This window comes from Convolutriloba macropyga, chromosome 2, assembly GCF_964194025.1.
Source record: "Convolutriloba macropyga chromosome 2, txConMacr16.3, whole genome shotgun sequence".
NCBI lineage: Eukaryota > Metazoa > Xenacoelomorpha > Acoela > Convolutidae > Convolutriloba > Convolutriloba macropyga.
Window position 1 is genome coordinate 44,521,400 of NC_134469.1, and position 16,333 is coordinate 44,537,732.

At 36.4% G+C, this 16,333-nt stretch overlaps 1 protein-coding gene across 1 annotated transcript in view; it reads right to left on the reverse strand.

Annotated features, from left to right (window-relative positions):
* The window catches only part of LOC142334914 (uncharacterized), a 54,967-nt gene that overhangs the window by 37,142 nt on the left and 1,492 nt on the right, over positions 1 to 16,333 (reverse strand). The window contains exons 2-3 of the mRNA XM_075383242.1: positions 9,180 to 9,328; positions 3,653 to 3,900 (exon numbers count right to left, since the gene is read on the reverse strand). Of these exons, the coding sequence (XP_075239357.1) occupies positions 3,653 to 3,900; positions 9,180 to 9,328 (397 nt within the window). The remainder of the gene's footprint in view (positions 1 to 3,652; positions 3,901 to 9,179; positions 9,329 to 16,333) is intronic.

Consider the following 16,333-nt stretch of genomic DNA (forward strand, 5'->3'; position numbering starts at 1 on the left):
AGATCACCTAACTTTGTTTTATCAAGAGTGAAGTCCAATTTAGACTCTTTTAACATCATAACTAGAATCTCCATCACTTTGTGTGAGTTTGACACCCACGCAAGCCATTCGTTTTCCCCAGTAATTTTACACACAAAATAAACTTCCAGTGCCTTGGATTAATCTTCACTGATCTCCCTAACTCTTTTTCTTGAAGACTGTCCAACTTAACATAATTAATTTCTCTATTGACTGGGTTGGTTCAGAACCTGTAGTGATCACTTGAGGCTATTTTTTCATTCCTCATCTCACAAGAAAAATTTCACGTCTTTTTTTGGAACTCCTGACTCAAAGAGCAACCAAAATTCAATCTTCAGCAATGTGCAGTCGCATCTATAAACTAATTACACCGTTGAAGCTTCTCTTCTGTGTTTGTCCGTTGTAGAATGAGTGGTCCTAAGGAGCACGTCTTTGATTGCTCCGAAAGAAATTCCTTTGTTTGTTGAGACCCAATTTTTTTGGCAGTCTTCCTTGCATTGAGCGCAAACAACTTCGTACTGGCAGAACTGGCAAGTACTTCAATCTCTTCGTACTTCACTAAGCAGGTACAAAAACAAAACTTTCATTTAATATCACAAAACAATACAGAACCGGAACCCTAACAAACACTCTACTCTGAAATATCCAACAGTTTGGTGAACACTCCCTCACTTTCGTTTCCGGCCTACTTGGTTTATTGCCACTCTTGAAAAAAATTTAACCTATGCCAATGCGCGCACATCCTATAGTTTTTTGATTTCTCCAACTATCTCGGCTGCATTCCTGACCAGATCAATTTGACTAAAAAGTAAGCCATCAATAGCACTTGCTTGAACAGTTCCAATCGACGATGTTGCAACTTGAGCGCTTTCAAATGAATTCAGGACAACTGGAACAATTTATGCTCTGGTTTTAGTTTACACTGCTTTCCTTGTTTTACTTTTGAAGTTTCATGCAGCATTTTCTTCCATCAATTGTGAAACAATGTTGCCAATCTGCAAATCCTAAGACGGAAAAAGGAATTGAAGAACAGTTAGGTACGCACAGAATATTCCTGAGTTCGCATTGGAGGTCCTCTATAATCAGTGATATGCTGATCCTTAGACAAGGTGTTTTTCACTTTGTTTTCAGTGCACGGTTTATCTTCTGCGCTGGCCAATGTTTTCTGTGCTAGTCATGCTTGTCACTATGTAATCAGTGCAAGGCCTATTAAAAAGCAAGCCCGATGTCTTCCACAGGGTAGGAACTGTAGGGCAATTCTATCATAGCTGAGTCTAAATTAAACCAATTGCCTCTGTCTCACGTTTATTTTCTTTTTGTCAACTTTGCACAAATTCAATTAGTGTCGTTTCGCAACAAACACAATGTTTTCTGCTTTCTACTTCCTGCTGCATTTTTTTGACAGTTTACAGGGCCGCCAAATGTATAACATACCAGTTTGTTTTCATGAGTCCTACCAAGAAGACCCACTTTGCTGCTATTGTCATTGAGCAGCAGCACTCTTTGTTCCTCTGCTATGCGCTCCTGTACGTTCAAGATAATCTTCCTCTACTCTGTGAAATTTGTTGCTGGATTGAAAGCCCGTCTGTACGACAAACTTTCAAACTTCAAAAACAGGCCATTGAGGCCGAGATATCGATTAACTTCAATGAAACTGCGTCTCCTGCTTCTAGCAGACTTGTGACTAGCTGCTGTTCTCTTATTTTTAAGCCGTTCAAATGGTCAGATTCCTTAATCTTTAGTCAAGGTTTCTGCTGCCAAGATTACGCTACTACTATCGGGTTTTCCACACTCTAAAAACTTCCCTGCAAAATCTTCCTTGCAAAGCATTTGATCAATCTCTAGTTCCATCATGTACTACACTGTCATATCGCTTTGGCAAGAAATTTATTCAATATAGAGTTGCGGCCAAGTGGCACGACACACGGTTTCTGTTCTTTTTGGTTTATGCAACCGGCTTCTCATATGTAGCCTCCATAAACTGCATTAATTCGCTGGTCACTCTTTGGATCCTTTGAGCAAAGTTCGAACTTCTGTGTACAGCAGTGATTTGTAAAGCCCCTTTGTTTGCATCAGTTCACCTCCTGGTTTTGTTTAAGCCGTTATGTGCAATTGGTTTGTAAGTGTTCAACTTCGCTGTACGTTCGTTCATTACCATTTGAGCGTGCGGAAGAGTAGTGGAAAGCAAACTACTCACCAGAAAAGATTATGACTGTCAAAAATCTCTTTTTTTAAAAAAAAACAATTCTTTGCGACTTAAAAGAACTGCAGGGCTCATAAGCCGTTGAATTATATTGTTTAAAAGCGAATTGAAAGCGCCATTAAATAAACTAGAAAGTGATATTCCTCAAGAACAAGAGAACCAGAATGATTTTTACTGTAGTTTTATAGATTTACAAGAGAAATCTGATTAAGGTATCAAGATGTCAAACTAAAAGGGCTGAAAATTGTGCTGTTCTTTGTACCCATTATCAATGAGAAAAATCAAGATAGGAATTTAATAACAGAACCATGAACTATGGTGGTAGTCCTGAGTCTGATCAAATATGGTTAGCTTATTCAAAATTTCCGGAACTAAGTCTATCCTTATAACGATATAAGACTATAAAGATAGGGATGTGAAAATTCAACATCAAATAATTTGCAGGTTTTAAAAAATATCAAAGCCAGAGCGACTTCTCAGCTGAATTTAGCTTGATTAATTTCTTATAACTTTCTGCCTTGAATCATTTGCGCAACAAATTATCATGTAGAATATACAATTTATTTACAGTTGAATTAAATTGTGAGCTTGATTTCTATTAACATGAAGAACAAACTGAACGTACTCAGAACCCTCCTCTGACACCGTTTTTAAATTTTGCTGGTCAGGAAACAAAAGAAGCGAGGAAACATGATAAACGATAACACGAACAAAAGCGCGACACAAACAACAGCGGCAGCGGTACTTAAAGCCACGACAAAGCTTGCAAAAATGACGGCCAAGAAGTGCCTCGAAAATGTCAAATACACATCACAAAAAATGTAATGGTCAAGTTGCTCAGACTCAGCAAATACGACCTGACAAATTTTGTAATGTGTTCAGGAAAAATCTCTCGAATTGGGAAATATAAAAGCAGCATCGGCAAGACGATTAAAAAACAAGTTGTTAGCATAGCCTGACCATAGTGTGCCGGGCAAACGAAACGGGACCTGCAACACCGCGCCCAGCAATTAGAGAAGATTTTTTCGTCAGAGGAACGCCGATAAACATTCTGAAACCGTTTGAGGGATACCAGACCTGTGTGGAAGCGGAGTAATGGGACCTCGTTAAGGAATCAAATGGAGCCCTAATACGGATAACTGAAAACATGTATCATAAAATAGTCCCATAATTAGTTGGATGTACATTTTTCCATCAATTAAAGCTTTGCCAGTCCTAGTCCCTAACCCAAACCCCTCCCCCAATGATTCTTAAAGATGATAGATTCATCTTTTATCTTAAAATCTCAGTTCTACATGCAGTGGCGATGACAATTACAATTCAACTATTACCTTTTTCGATAGCAATGAGACCTAATAATTTTCAGTTTCCTAAGAGAGCTGAACGTGTTGTTTTTCATTTATTAGAAAGTGAAACTATTTGGAAAATTACCGCGTGCGTAGTAGAACTCAATTCCATAGTGGTCAGAATCATAATTTTCAGTTGTGAGGGCAATCATAATGAAGTTACTGGATGACGTCACTGGGTTCACAGGTTCCATCAACTCACAAAATGCAGTAACATTTTTTGTGAAGCCGGATTCTGTTTCAGTTGTCTGAATTGTCAAAACCCTGCTGTCTGATTTTGGGTCTAGCCCTTGATAAGCATTGTTCTCAGATAGCGAGACCAGATCAGAACAGCTAAAACAAACCAGCGGGTTGGACGTAGAATGGACTGCGCTGAGAATGTGTTTAAGGTAATATTAATTTATCTCAACTTCCAATTTGGCAAATTTTTAGAGAGTGCTTAGCTAAAAGATTCCAGGAGAAAAAATCTTAGGAGAAAATGTCCTTCAGAAAAAGAATATTAGAAGACAAAAATCATCTCGAAAAACTATTTTTCGGTCTTCGCTTCTTACCGATAAAGATAAACTAAAACTTAATTTTTCATTAATTATCAACCTCGAGCATTTTTGGAACTCATTAGGGAGAGGGGTGGACAATTTTTCCCCCAAATTTTGTAAATGAAACTTTTCAGCAGTCTTTCCAAATTGCAATTCTTTAGATCAAGGATAGTGCGAACTTGTATATTAGCGCTGGTCATAGCAAATTATATGTTTATGAAGATAGGAGAAAAATCACTCCGTTGGTTTGAGGAAACAAATAGGAAAAACGAAAAAAAATGTTAATCAAAATATCAAAAATTGCTCATCTTATATTTCACACATCAGATAGGTGATAATGATTTACTAGCAGATGATTTCTCACAGTTATGCAGATACATTTAAAAAACTGCTCAAATCCACTGAATTTCCGTTGAAATAAATATATTTCATAGCGAAAATTGATTTTCAGAAACATTTTAACCACAAAAGCAACTAAAAAACTTTCAAGCGTAAATAAGTCTTTTGTAAACTGTTATAACCGCGAGAAGTGATTTTTGTGATAGTAGTTAAAGATGGCAGCAAGCTCTGAGAGATAAATTGTTGTGATTTTTGGTACGTTGGCTATATCATTTATAAGAATCTATTCTTCTCCATTTTGTTGTTGCAAGGGTGTTTTTCAAAAATAATTTTCACCCAAGATAAGAAAATAGAAGTTTTCGAGATATTTCAGGAAATTGAACCCATAGTTGCATACTACATTTAATAATGGCGGCTAATTGGGTATTTTTTCTACCAAATTATTTGCCTATGTTTTTTATGAAAAGATTATCAGAATAAGTCCAATAGAGCAAAACACGTCAATTAAAACCATAATAAAAATTTAATCAGCAAATCTGATGTAATTTCTTGTCATTCTTCCGAGACGTCAATTTGACAAGAAAGCAAAGAAAAATTATTAGGGAAAATGTGTTATTATATATATATATATATATATATATATATATATATATATATAATAACACATTTTCCCTAATAATTTTTTTTTGCTTTCTTGTCAAATTGACGTCTCGGAAGAATGACAAGAAATTACATCAGAATGTAGAATGCTTCATTCCTACATAGAGCAACTATTTACGAATAGTGAATCTGATGGTAATCATTTTTTTCATTCAAAGACGGCATTGCTTTTTTAAAATGGATATCATTAAAAAGCTTAAAGTGAAGAATTAGATAATTCATTAAAAAACAAAAGTTTTAAAATCAGCTTTATTGGCTTTTAGTTTATCCGCAAAACGAATTGTCTTCAAAAATTGAAAAACTTTTGGTATCTAGGAGGTAATTTTGAAGGCCGAACAAAGTTTATAACCTGCATCTCCTGAAGAAGTTAAAAGTTTAGAAGAAGTTCAAAAAAGTTCAAAAGTCAAAGTGACATCAAATATTGAATCGTACCATAAATTCCTGTACAAGGTAGTCAGATGGTATGTAATAAATTGCAGCTGCAATCTACTGTGTGGCCCTTTTTGTCGTATCAAAGAGGAAAAATCTTGATATTGTCTATGAAAACAATACTGCAAGTTTTTTTATTAGCAAGCTCTTAGAGATATAACCTGGCTCCAGAAAAAACCAAAACATTACGTAAATAAATAGACTTAAATTTTTTCATCACTAAATTTTGCAACAAATATTGCCCATTAGAATCTGCTGGTGCATCACAAAGTGATGCTACGGACTCTTATCAGAGATTCCTGATTAATAAATAAAAAACATAAAAGGAAGGAACAACAAGTGTGTGACTCTGTGAGCATAATAGGATGATATCTGGTTTCCTGGAACTGATATTGTAGGATTTAGTTCAAACTTGGTTAACTTAGTTCAATCACACCTTTTGTAATTGAATTTTTATCTGTCGCACTTACCGCTTCTGTGGGTAGAACAAAAAGATCCGATTTTTGACAGATCCCTAACACAAATGTGCGTAGCAAAACCAGGCCTATATAGTTCACAATTTAGGAGTCAAGAAAATTGCACTAACAAACATATGAGCCGAATCAGCACACAAATGCACACAATTGAAAAATAAAATCTACAAAACAAAATTGCAATTGATAAGAGGCACAAAAAAAGCGCAAATAAGGCCCAAGTCAGACCACACCGAAACAATAGAGACTGAGAATATGTATTCATTTAACCCAGCTATTTGACAACTTTTGTCATAATTATCTTCTAAAATTAAGCTCAAATTCGGACAAACTAAAGGTGTTGTAATAAATTACTAAAATTTTGGTGTACCCTTTTATCTCGTTTCTTGTCCATGGCTTTACCTCTGATTCCCTAACGCTTGCTCTGAAATTGGTTTCTAAATTAACTGCGTTGTATTATCGTAATAAGGACCAGACCCAAAAAGCGATTAAAAACGATCTGGGAGTGCTCCAATAAAACTTACTACAGTCGTCCGGAAAACGCCTTGGGCGAAGCATCTCAATTTAACAAAGTCATATAGAAAAAATCAAGACAACATAGCAAGAAACAAAGCAGAGAAGTTCCTCGCATCACATCGTCAAAAAAGTGCAACAACAGCAGATATATTTTGAAAAAACTTGATAACGATATTTGGGAAGACGAGAGAAAAAAAGGGAGCCACTAAAAATATCAGAGACATGCAGAATGAGCGCGTCCAAAATGAATAGTTTTTTACTGGATATATAACTTATACCATTGTCATGTGTGTGGTAGTTTTGCCACACTGATTAGTGTCAAAAAAGAGTTCAGTGCAGCACCCAAACATTTTTAATCGATATCACGTGTATCCACGGCCTTGAAAGCTAGTTTGTATCATTAGCTTTAGGTTGCAGTTTGCCAAGGTGTAAAATAAAAGTAGATTAAAACAAATGCCACAAGCTAGCTTTCGGTAGTTGGTTGTAGTAAAAAAGTAGTGTCATGTTTGCCTATAATAAGTTAATCAGCGCCCTTCCATTTGTACAAGTGGCAGTCAGAGCCCTCCACAAATAAGAATCTGACATAATTTTGTATATTTCCACCCTGATTAATGCCAAAACAGTACTCAGTGCAGCACACAAACAAATATGATCGCGATGAATTGTATCCACGCCTTTAGGATCAAATAGTGCTAGATCTGAAGAGGGCGCGTTACTTAAGCAGTAATTAACAATTAAATGTCTCTTTTTAGTAGCAAGACATAACTGATGGCAAAATCTATCCAGGATTGTTATCCAAACATGATGTAAATGCCCGTCATAACGCCGGTGAACAACTTGCTCACTGCAATCTTTATATTTTTGAAAAACTTCTCGAACAAGGTGCGTATTCCAACAACATCGCAGGACCCATTAACAAGCTGTTCGAAGACATCTCTGAAAGTGATATTCCCGTTGATAAAATTTCTGTTTAAAAAACATAGAACTTTTTGATTGTTTGACCCTATAAGATACAAAAATTCCGTTTCTACGGATACACAAGATATTTGTCAAAGTTCAGACATTAAGAAATATTCTTTGAAATGGTTGAAGTTAAATTCAAACTCGTTGATTAGCGATGAGAATAAGCAAGGAACCCTCAAATTTTTATTTTCTTGACAAACAGAAATGATTGCAGTCACCCGATTCAATTAAAACTTACTCCAAATATAAGTGTCATGTCCTTATCATTCGATACAGCAAAAAATGGTCATAATTCTTAGACTGGTTCAGTTTTGAGAACTCCACCTCAACACCAATGAAACGGTTAGATAAGTCATTGAACAGCTTTCTGTGCAAAACAAAATCCCTGAGCTTTTTCCGGTGCACGAAACTGTTCAATACCCCGTTTAAAGCCAAAAACGGTAACCATATTTTTTTTTGTTTTTTTTTCAAAGAAGATCCAAAATTTCTATTCGAAGATCACAAGCATTACCTATTGAAGAACTAGCTCATGGCTGAAAGAGTTGGGGGTTCAGGAAAAGGGTTGAAACAGCTCAAAATTTCAAGCGTTTCAACATTCTGGTGGCATCAAACGTATACATAGAATTCGAGAAAATTATGCTAACTCGGATAAAACAAGAGGAAAAGCACTCATGTAATTTCATAGGGATTGTTATGCCTGAAATATGAATTTTGTTGAATTCTGAATTTATCAGACCATGTAAACACGAAACCCAGCTCATTTTAAACAAACATTTTTGTGAGTCACGCCGCAATTCGTGACTGACCTTCTACGCCCTTACCGCACTCATATGGTTGATCGGAATGATCTAAAAGAAACGACACTTTACTCATCACTGATAAAATATTAATAAGGTTTGAATAACCTTAGGCATAAGACAAACGCTTAAAAAATAATTTGGCAATCGCACGAAAAGCGGTTTTTAAATTAGCATTGTGATTGCTTGACAGAGGAAGTTGAGACGCGAATTCAAGTTGCCTCATTAAAGATTGTGCTATAAAAAAAGTGCAAAACATTTCAGACTCTGTGATTAATTTGATTTAGCACGACCTATATTTAATTTTTTTTTGAAATAACAGATTAGTATCGGAAGTTTTCACTATTTTTCTGCATCATAAACAGTTATTTCGAGATAACGTTCAAACCAAAAGTCTTTGATTTGAAGAATCTTTTCATACTTGATTGTTTTGATTGTTATATACTTCTGTGAGTAGTTGTTTTTTAAACTTGAGACAGAAGAAATATTACATACGTCAAAACTTTCATATGTGCAGCTGCTAGAGAGTATCGGGGACATCAGTCTAAGCTTATTTGACAAACGAACTCACTTTTTTGACGAACCTTTCAATTTTGATATAGTTTTTGGTGCTAGCCAGTCACCAGTTAGAAGCCTTCAAACGGCAAAAACACAAAATCTAGGATATTTGATTCCATTGGATTCTTAGCAGGATCTTACAAAATTACAAAATTCTAGGATATTTGATTCCATTGTATTCTTAGCAGGATCGTAAAAAATGCAAAATAGCAGGATATTTGATTTCAATGTATTCTTAGCACGATCATACCAAAAACATCTAGTATGGAGAGTGTAAAATCATATTTTTGTGCTTGCATGATTTCGAGCAAAGTTCAACCCACGCATTGTTGAAAACTTACTCTCCTTCAAAAGACTCTACTGAGATTGTTGTGTTGAAATAGATTTGAACGAAACTGTTCACTGTTGTAGAGATGTGCCAACAATACACCGTATCAGGGCTGTACTGACTTGAGAAAAAGTTCTCCACGTTCCAACCATCCTCTGCAGTCTGAACAAAAGAGAATGCTTGATAGAGCAGTGAAATACTACATATGCCGAGTTTATTACACAAAGACAACTCAAGTTGAGAGCGGTCGTCTATCTGAAACTTCGAAACTTTTATAACACGGTCAAGAAGGCCACATTTAACATTTTTTTCAATCGTCGACCCACGGTCATTTCATAGCCAAAATCGGTAAGCCACGGCTTTTCATATGTCGACTTCTCTAGGGATCAGCCATAATACGAAATTTAGCTGTTTATGCATTTACAAGTGCTGCTCTGGCAATTTACTCAAATATGAGCTTTGTAAATTTCACAACCTGAATTGAAAAAATTTCAATTCAGATATCCAGAAATTGTTCTGTCTGCTAATTTTTTGACGTCAACATGAACCATATACTAATCTTTCGTGGAAAGACGCAGACTCATGCATTGTTATTTTTGCTGTTTTAATCTCTCGTTGATTTTTGTGCAGTAATCAAAAATTGACGAGAAACTAAAACAGCAAAACTAACAATGCATGAGTCTGTATGTTTCTAAGAAAGATAAGTATATAGCTAATGTTGACGTCAAAAAATCTATTGGACAGAAAATTCTTTCAATTCAGTTTGTGAAATTTACATCGTTCATTGAGGAGTTTAAGACAGCTGTCAAAAGCAAACCAGAAAATGAATTTTTTGCGTTTGATACATTATGGTGAGGAAAATGTTCAATATAGATGCTGGACGTGTAGAAATAATGAGAAAATTGAAGGAACCCATTGAAATGTTGCAGTGTTAGTAAATGTATACATATTCCTTTTTACAACTAGATACGTGAACATAAATACGTTGACATGAAGCGCAATGTAAAAGAGGAGACTGTTGTTCTAGATGCCATTAAAAACTGACCAAGGTTGTGAATGAGAAGGCTATAATATAACAAAGAAGAAAATCAGGAAAGCGTGCACACTCAGGAATGAGAGTCACGGCCATGTTGAAGAGCCAAGCCAAGTTAAAAATCGGTATTTCCAGACCGTCCCCGACCGAAAGTCACATGCCCAGACCCTCCTACGCTCAAAACTTTGCGCGCGTTCATCGTGCTTTCGAAAGACCCTATTTTCAAACTTTTGTGCGTTCAAAAACGCCAATAACCAGACTTTCGTGCGTTCAAAAACGCCAATGACCAGACTTTCGTGCGTTCAAAAACGCCTATGGCCAGACATTCGTGCGTTCAAAAACGCCTATGACCAGACTTTCGTGCGTTCAAAAACACCTATGACCAGACTTTCGTGCGTTCAAAAACGCCTATGACCAGAATTTCGTGCGTTCAAAAACGCCTATGACCAGACTTTCGTGCGTTCAAAATCGCCTATGACCAGACTTTCGTGCGTTCAAAAACGCCTATGACCAGACTTTCGTGCGTTCAAGAACGCCTATGACCAGACTTTCGTGCGTTCAAAACGCCTCTGACCAGACTTTCGTGCGTTCAAAAACGCCTATGACCAGATTTTCGTGCGTTCAAAAACGCCTATGACCAGACGTTCGTGCGTTCAAAAACGCCTATGACCAGACTTTCGTGCGTTCAAAAACGCCTATGACCAGACTTTCGTGCGTCAAAAAGGCCTATGACCAGACTTTCGTGCGTTCAAAAACGCCTATGACCAGACTTTCGTGCGTTCAAAAACGTCTATGACCAGACTTTCGTGCGTTCAAAAACGCCTATGACCAGACTTTCATGTGTACAAAAACGCCTATGACCAGACTTTCGTGCGTTCAAAAACGCCAATAACCAGACTTTCGTGCGTTCAAAAACGCCTATGACCAGACTTTCGTGCGTCAAAAGCGCATATGACCAGACTTTCCTATGTTCAAAAACGCCTATGACCAGACCTTCGTGCGTTCAAAAACGCCTATGACCAGACTTTCGTGCGTTCAAGAACGCCTATGACCAGACTTTTGTGCGTTCAAAAACGCCTATGACCAGACTTTCGTGCGTTCAAAAACGCCTATGACCAGACTTTCGTGCGTTCAAGAACGCCTGTGACCAGACTTTCGTGCATTCAAAAACGCCTATGACCAGACTTTCGTGCGTTCAAAAACGCCTATGACCAGACTTTCGTGCGTTCAAAAACGCCTATGACCAGACTTTCGTGCGTCAAAAGCGCATATGACCAGATTTTCGTGCGTTCAAAAAGGCCTATGACCAGACCTTCGTGCGTTCAAAAACGCCTATGACCAGACTTTCGTGCGTTCAAGAACGCCTATGACCAGACTTTTGTGCGTTCAAAAACGCCTATGACCAGACTTTCGTGCGTTCAAAAACGCCTATGACCAGACTTTCGTGCGTTCAAGAACGCCTGTGACCAGACTTCCGTGCGTTCAAAAACGCCTATGACCAGACTTTCGTGTGTACAAAAACGCCTATGACCAGACTTTCGTGCGTTCAAAGACGCCTATGACCAGACTTTCGTGCGTTCAAAAACGCCTATGACCAGACTTTCGTGCGTCAAAAGCGCATATGACCAGACTTTCGTGCGTTCAAAAACGCCTATGACCAGACCTTCGTGCGTTCAAAAACGCCTATGACCAGACTTTCGTGCGTTCAAGAACGCCTATGACCAGACTTTTGTGCGTTCAAAAACGCCGATGACCAGACTTTCGTGCGTTCAAAAACGCCTATGACCAGACTTTCGTGCGTTCAAGAACGCCTGTGACCAGACTTTCGTGCGTTCAAAAACGCCTATGACCAGACTTTCGTGCGTTCAAAAACGCCTATGACCAGACTTTCGTGCGTTCAAAAACGCCTATGACCAGACTTTCATGCGTTCACCAGACGAAAAAAAAATACTTTGTGGGCATGAAGAACAATTGCATTTAAAGACAAGAGGGTTCAATAAACCCAAAATACAAATATTAATAGTCCGTATAGCAACGTGTGGTACATGACAATTTCACAACATAAGAAGCATTCTTCCTTTTTCGCTACGAGATCAAAATTAAGTTTATTCGGACCTGTTCAATGGATCTTCATGCCTCACAAAGTATTTTTTGTATGGAGAAAGCACGAAAGCCGTTTTGAACGCACGAAATTCTTGACACAGGTAATTTGTAATGACGATAGTCTGATCTTGAACGAACGAAAAATTTTTGTGCGTTCATGATCATAGACTTGTTCCTGCATTCCAAACCTCCTATGTCCAGACTTTTGTGCGCTCAGATTGACCTGTTTCCAGACATTCGGGAGTTAAAAGTTACCTGTGTCCAGACTATCGTTTCTTAAAAAGAGGCTATACGTCTGGACGATCGTGCGTTCGAAATTGCCTTTGTCTAGGCCTAACTTTTGAGCTTTCCAAATTACTATCTTGCATTCAAAATTGCTTGCGTCCAGACTATCGTGCGTCCGAAAACTCCTATTTAGAGACTTCCGAGTGTTCACTTTTATTTCCGGACAGCGTAATTTTGAATGCGCGACGCCTCCCTGGGCCTCCCTTGTGCGTTCATTGCGGTCTGGACATACATACCTCCAGTCTGGCCATTCAGCCAGGGCGTAGAGAGATTCAATGCTGAAATTTTGCAATAAATATGTTCAAAGGCGCCAAAGATGTATGAGAAATGTACTAGCAGCAACTGAATAAAACGTTATTGCAATTATTTTTCTCATATCATACATAATTCATATCATTCATTTTTTCATATCATTCAATGCTGAAATTTTGTAATATATGTAATCAAACGTTCCGAAGATGTATAAGAAACGCACTAGCAGGAACTAAATCAAACATTCTGAACTGATTTTTTCAAGGAATACATAATTTTCTGCACTGAAGACGTACAAAATTTCTGACTTTTTGTAAGAAATGCGTTGAAAAATAAGTGCATTGTGTGGATGTTGACAAAAGATTCTTCCGCTGATACTTTTCTTTTGACAGTCGTTGAATTTCAAATATAAAAATTTCAAAAAATCATTAATCATATTTCTACCCAAAAAATAAGATTTTCGTTGATAGGGAGAATGAATAACACGTTTTTGCCGGTAAAAATGAGCAGTGATGCATTTGAGTCAATCGAATCATCTGCTTAACAGTCTTAGGTGGGTGCAACGCTCAAAATATTTAATATTCGTTAAGTTATGACTGAAAAATCTAAATTTTTAGTTTGAAGAATAACGCCAATAATATTGAAGGCTTTTAAGAATAACTGATTATCAAGAAAAAGGAAATAGTTTTTTTTTTTGTTTTCTTCGCATAAAAACTCATATAAATGCTATGCTTTTATTCATCTAGTGTTGCCGTAAAATGCATATTTGATTGTATTGTTTTAAAGCAGAGCCAGACCGCGCTGTAAATAATATTCGATATCGAGAAATAATAGCAGTGAAAAAGACCTAGAAATAACGGAGTGGAATATTGTTGCTTGAACACTCTGCTTTTAACCAAATTACGCCTCTAAAAAATAAATGATATACGACAGTGAAAATTCCAGACTCTCAAACTGGCGATATTTTGTTCAGAAATCCGTTTGCTGAACATTTTCAAAATCCCATGAAAAACAATTATAAAAGTCCTTCGAAAACAAATTGAAATGAGGTGCTGCTTCAAAAGAATGATTTTAATCCTGCAAGTGAAAACCGCTAATGTTACGTTATGATTTTGCTAATTAAAGTTCTGTTTAAACGAACTCCAGTTGGTCAAAATTCAATGTGCAAGAACTATGGTACAAAAAACGCATAGTTCAATAGATCTGTTGAACCTCCATTCAGAGTTTTGCAAGTGTTTTGTTCTCCAAAAATGTCATCAGAACTGATTCAAGATTAACAAGAAAACATTTCAACTTACAAATGGCTTTGAACTGCTCGTCTTTTTTGCTAACTATCAATCTCCTTTCGTACTGAACTCTAATCATCTTAAATTTTCTTGCGGAGATAAACAAATTAGGGATCTTTTCTGCTAGCGCCCCCCCCCCAGCCTTATATAGCCGATAAATTTTGCACCCCCCAAAATCTAAGTTTTCGCGAATTGTAAGAGCGATATTTGAATTTCATTGAAACAAGAGTGTCTAGGTAGATTGAAGGCACTTTTAGAATAGTTTCCTTTAAAAAGTTTTAAAAATTCAAGCTCTATAGTAGCCGATAACACCAAAAATGATCTAATACAGAAATTTTTATTGATGCTTACGTTATATGCAACAAATTTTGGTTGAATACGTAATACTTTCAAACCATAGCTGTGCTAGCTTTTAGTGAATGCATATTGCTCATATATGTTCACGTATAAGATTACTTAGCTTTAACAATATGTTTACACATTTATAAATGGGGGGTGCCTAACTAAGCGGGGGGGGGGCGCTAGCAGAAAAGATCCCAAATTAGTTTGTTCTAAGCACTGAGTGTTAGTTTATTTCTTTGATGTTTATAAAAGGGTGTGATATGGTTGTTTTATTTATCTTTCTGTGCTTATGTTTTCTAAAATTTCTAAAATTGATTTTGCGCTCAAATAACTTGAAGGCAAGCAGATCAACATTGTTAACCTATATGAAATTTGGTACTAATTTGCTTCAACGTGCAACACTATTGTAATATTGCTAATTGTATAACTGTCGACGCCTTTATCGATAATACAGAAGTGTTATAAACTTTCACCCGTCAGCTTTATGAACACTTCAGCCCTAATTTAAGCAGACGGGAATACAATTGAGAGTGCGCTGTATAGCACATTTGAGCAAAAGACTGTATCATGCGTAGGCAAAATTGCTGCGCATTGTTTAATACACTGTTGAACACGCTGTGGCAAAAATTTCTCTGCCACTTTTCAAATTAGGACTAGACTAAGTGAAGGATACTAAAGATATGCTGGCCGCTCTTCACAGCAGCGACTCTGAAGCAAAAAATGACCAAAAACGAATAATAGTCGACTCCGAGACTCCGTTGATTTAGAGTTGGTGATAGTTCCCGTGGTTAAAATTTTGTTGACCCAGTTTTCAAACAAGTGCGCTAGAAATTGATAGCCGGAGAAAACAGAACATCGGATAGCTAGAACTTTTGTAAACCGTTCTTCTTTCTTTCATTTTTGCTCTAAAGCAGTCTCTTCTCACTTCAATATTTGCATAGAGTTAATATAACAAGCAATTAGAGGTCCGACTTTCTTATAGCAACTGAAACAGAATGTTAAAACAACATTAAGCAGTATGATGGAATTAATTAATTAATTAATTAGTATTAGAAACGCAGTGGAATTTTGCAGGTAAGGAATACCCCAAAATTTCGCTCTTTACTTCACAATTTTGTTTGTATCAATTAACAATGATCGGTAATTGGAATTATGTTTCGGTATTTAGATAATACCTTAAAATAGAGATTAGGACAATAAATTAGGTCACGTAGCAAATAACTTTTTTTAGAATTTTTGTAAAAAATAAAATCTGACGAATAAAATACCCACCACAAGAGAGTAAAACTATTACTTACTTAAATATAAATTTACTTACTAAATATAAAATTACTTACTTAAGAGTTCAATACAATTGGTACTACAAAAGTAACGTGAATATTTATTTTGTCCAGAATAAACCATTTTCGTCTGCGCAATTCAATGAGAGCGCACGGTACGGTATAGATTGAAACCTTTCAACATTTTGAAGGTTTTCCCTGTTCATAAAATTTGAAGAAATCAAAGTTGTTCTTTCTTAAAGTAACAACAACAACAATCGAAGTATTGGAATTCCAAAGTCAAATGTTTTTAGGACTCTATCAACTTCGACCTTATTGATAGTGGTACGAGGTCAGTTAATATGACCTATTTCAATATAATTTGGCGAAAAAATTTTTATAAACGAACTGTAGGAAAAATATACGGCAGGATAGGTGTTAGTGACTCACTTAAAATATTATTGTATCGGTTTATAATACAAATCAATACATTTATACATAAAAAAATCTCAAAAAAATTGTATACCGAATTCGCAGAAGGCATACAAATTATCCACTTTTTGAGAATGGAAACCAATTATCCTTTAGTAAATCCAAAACTTCTGAC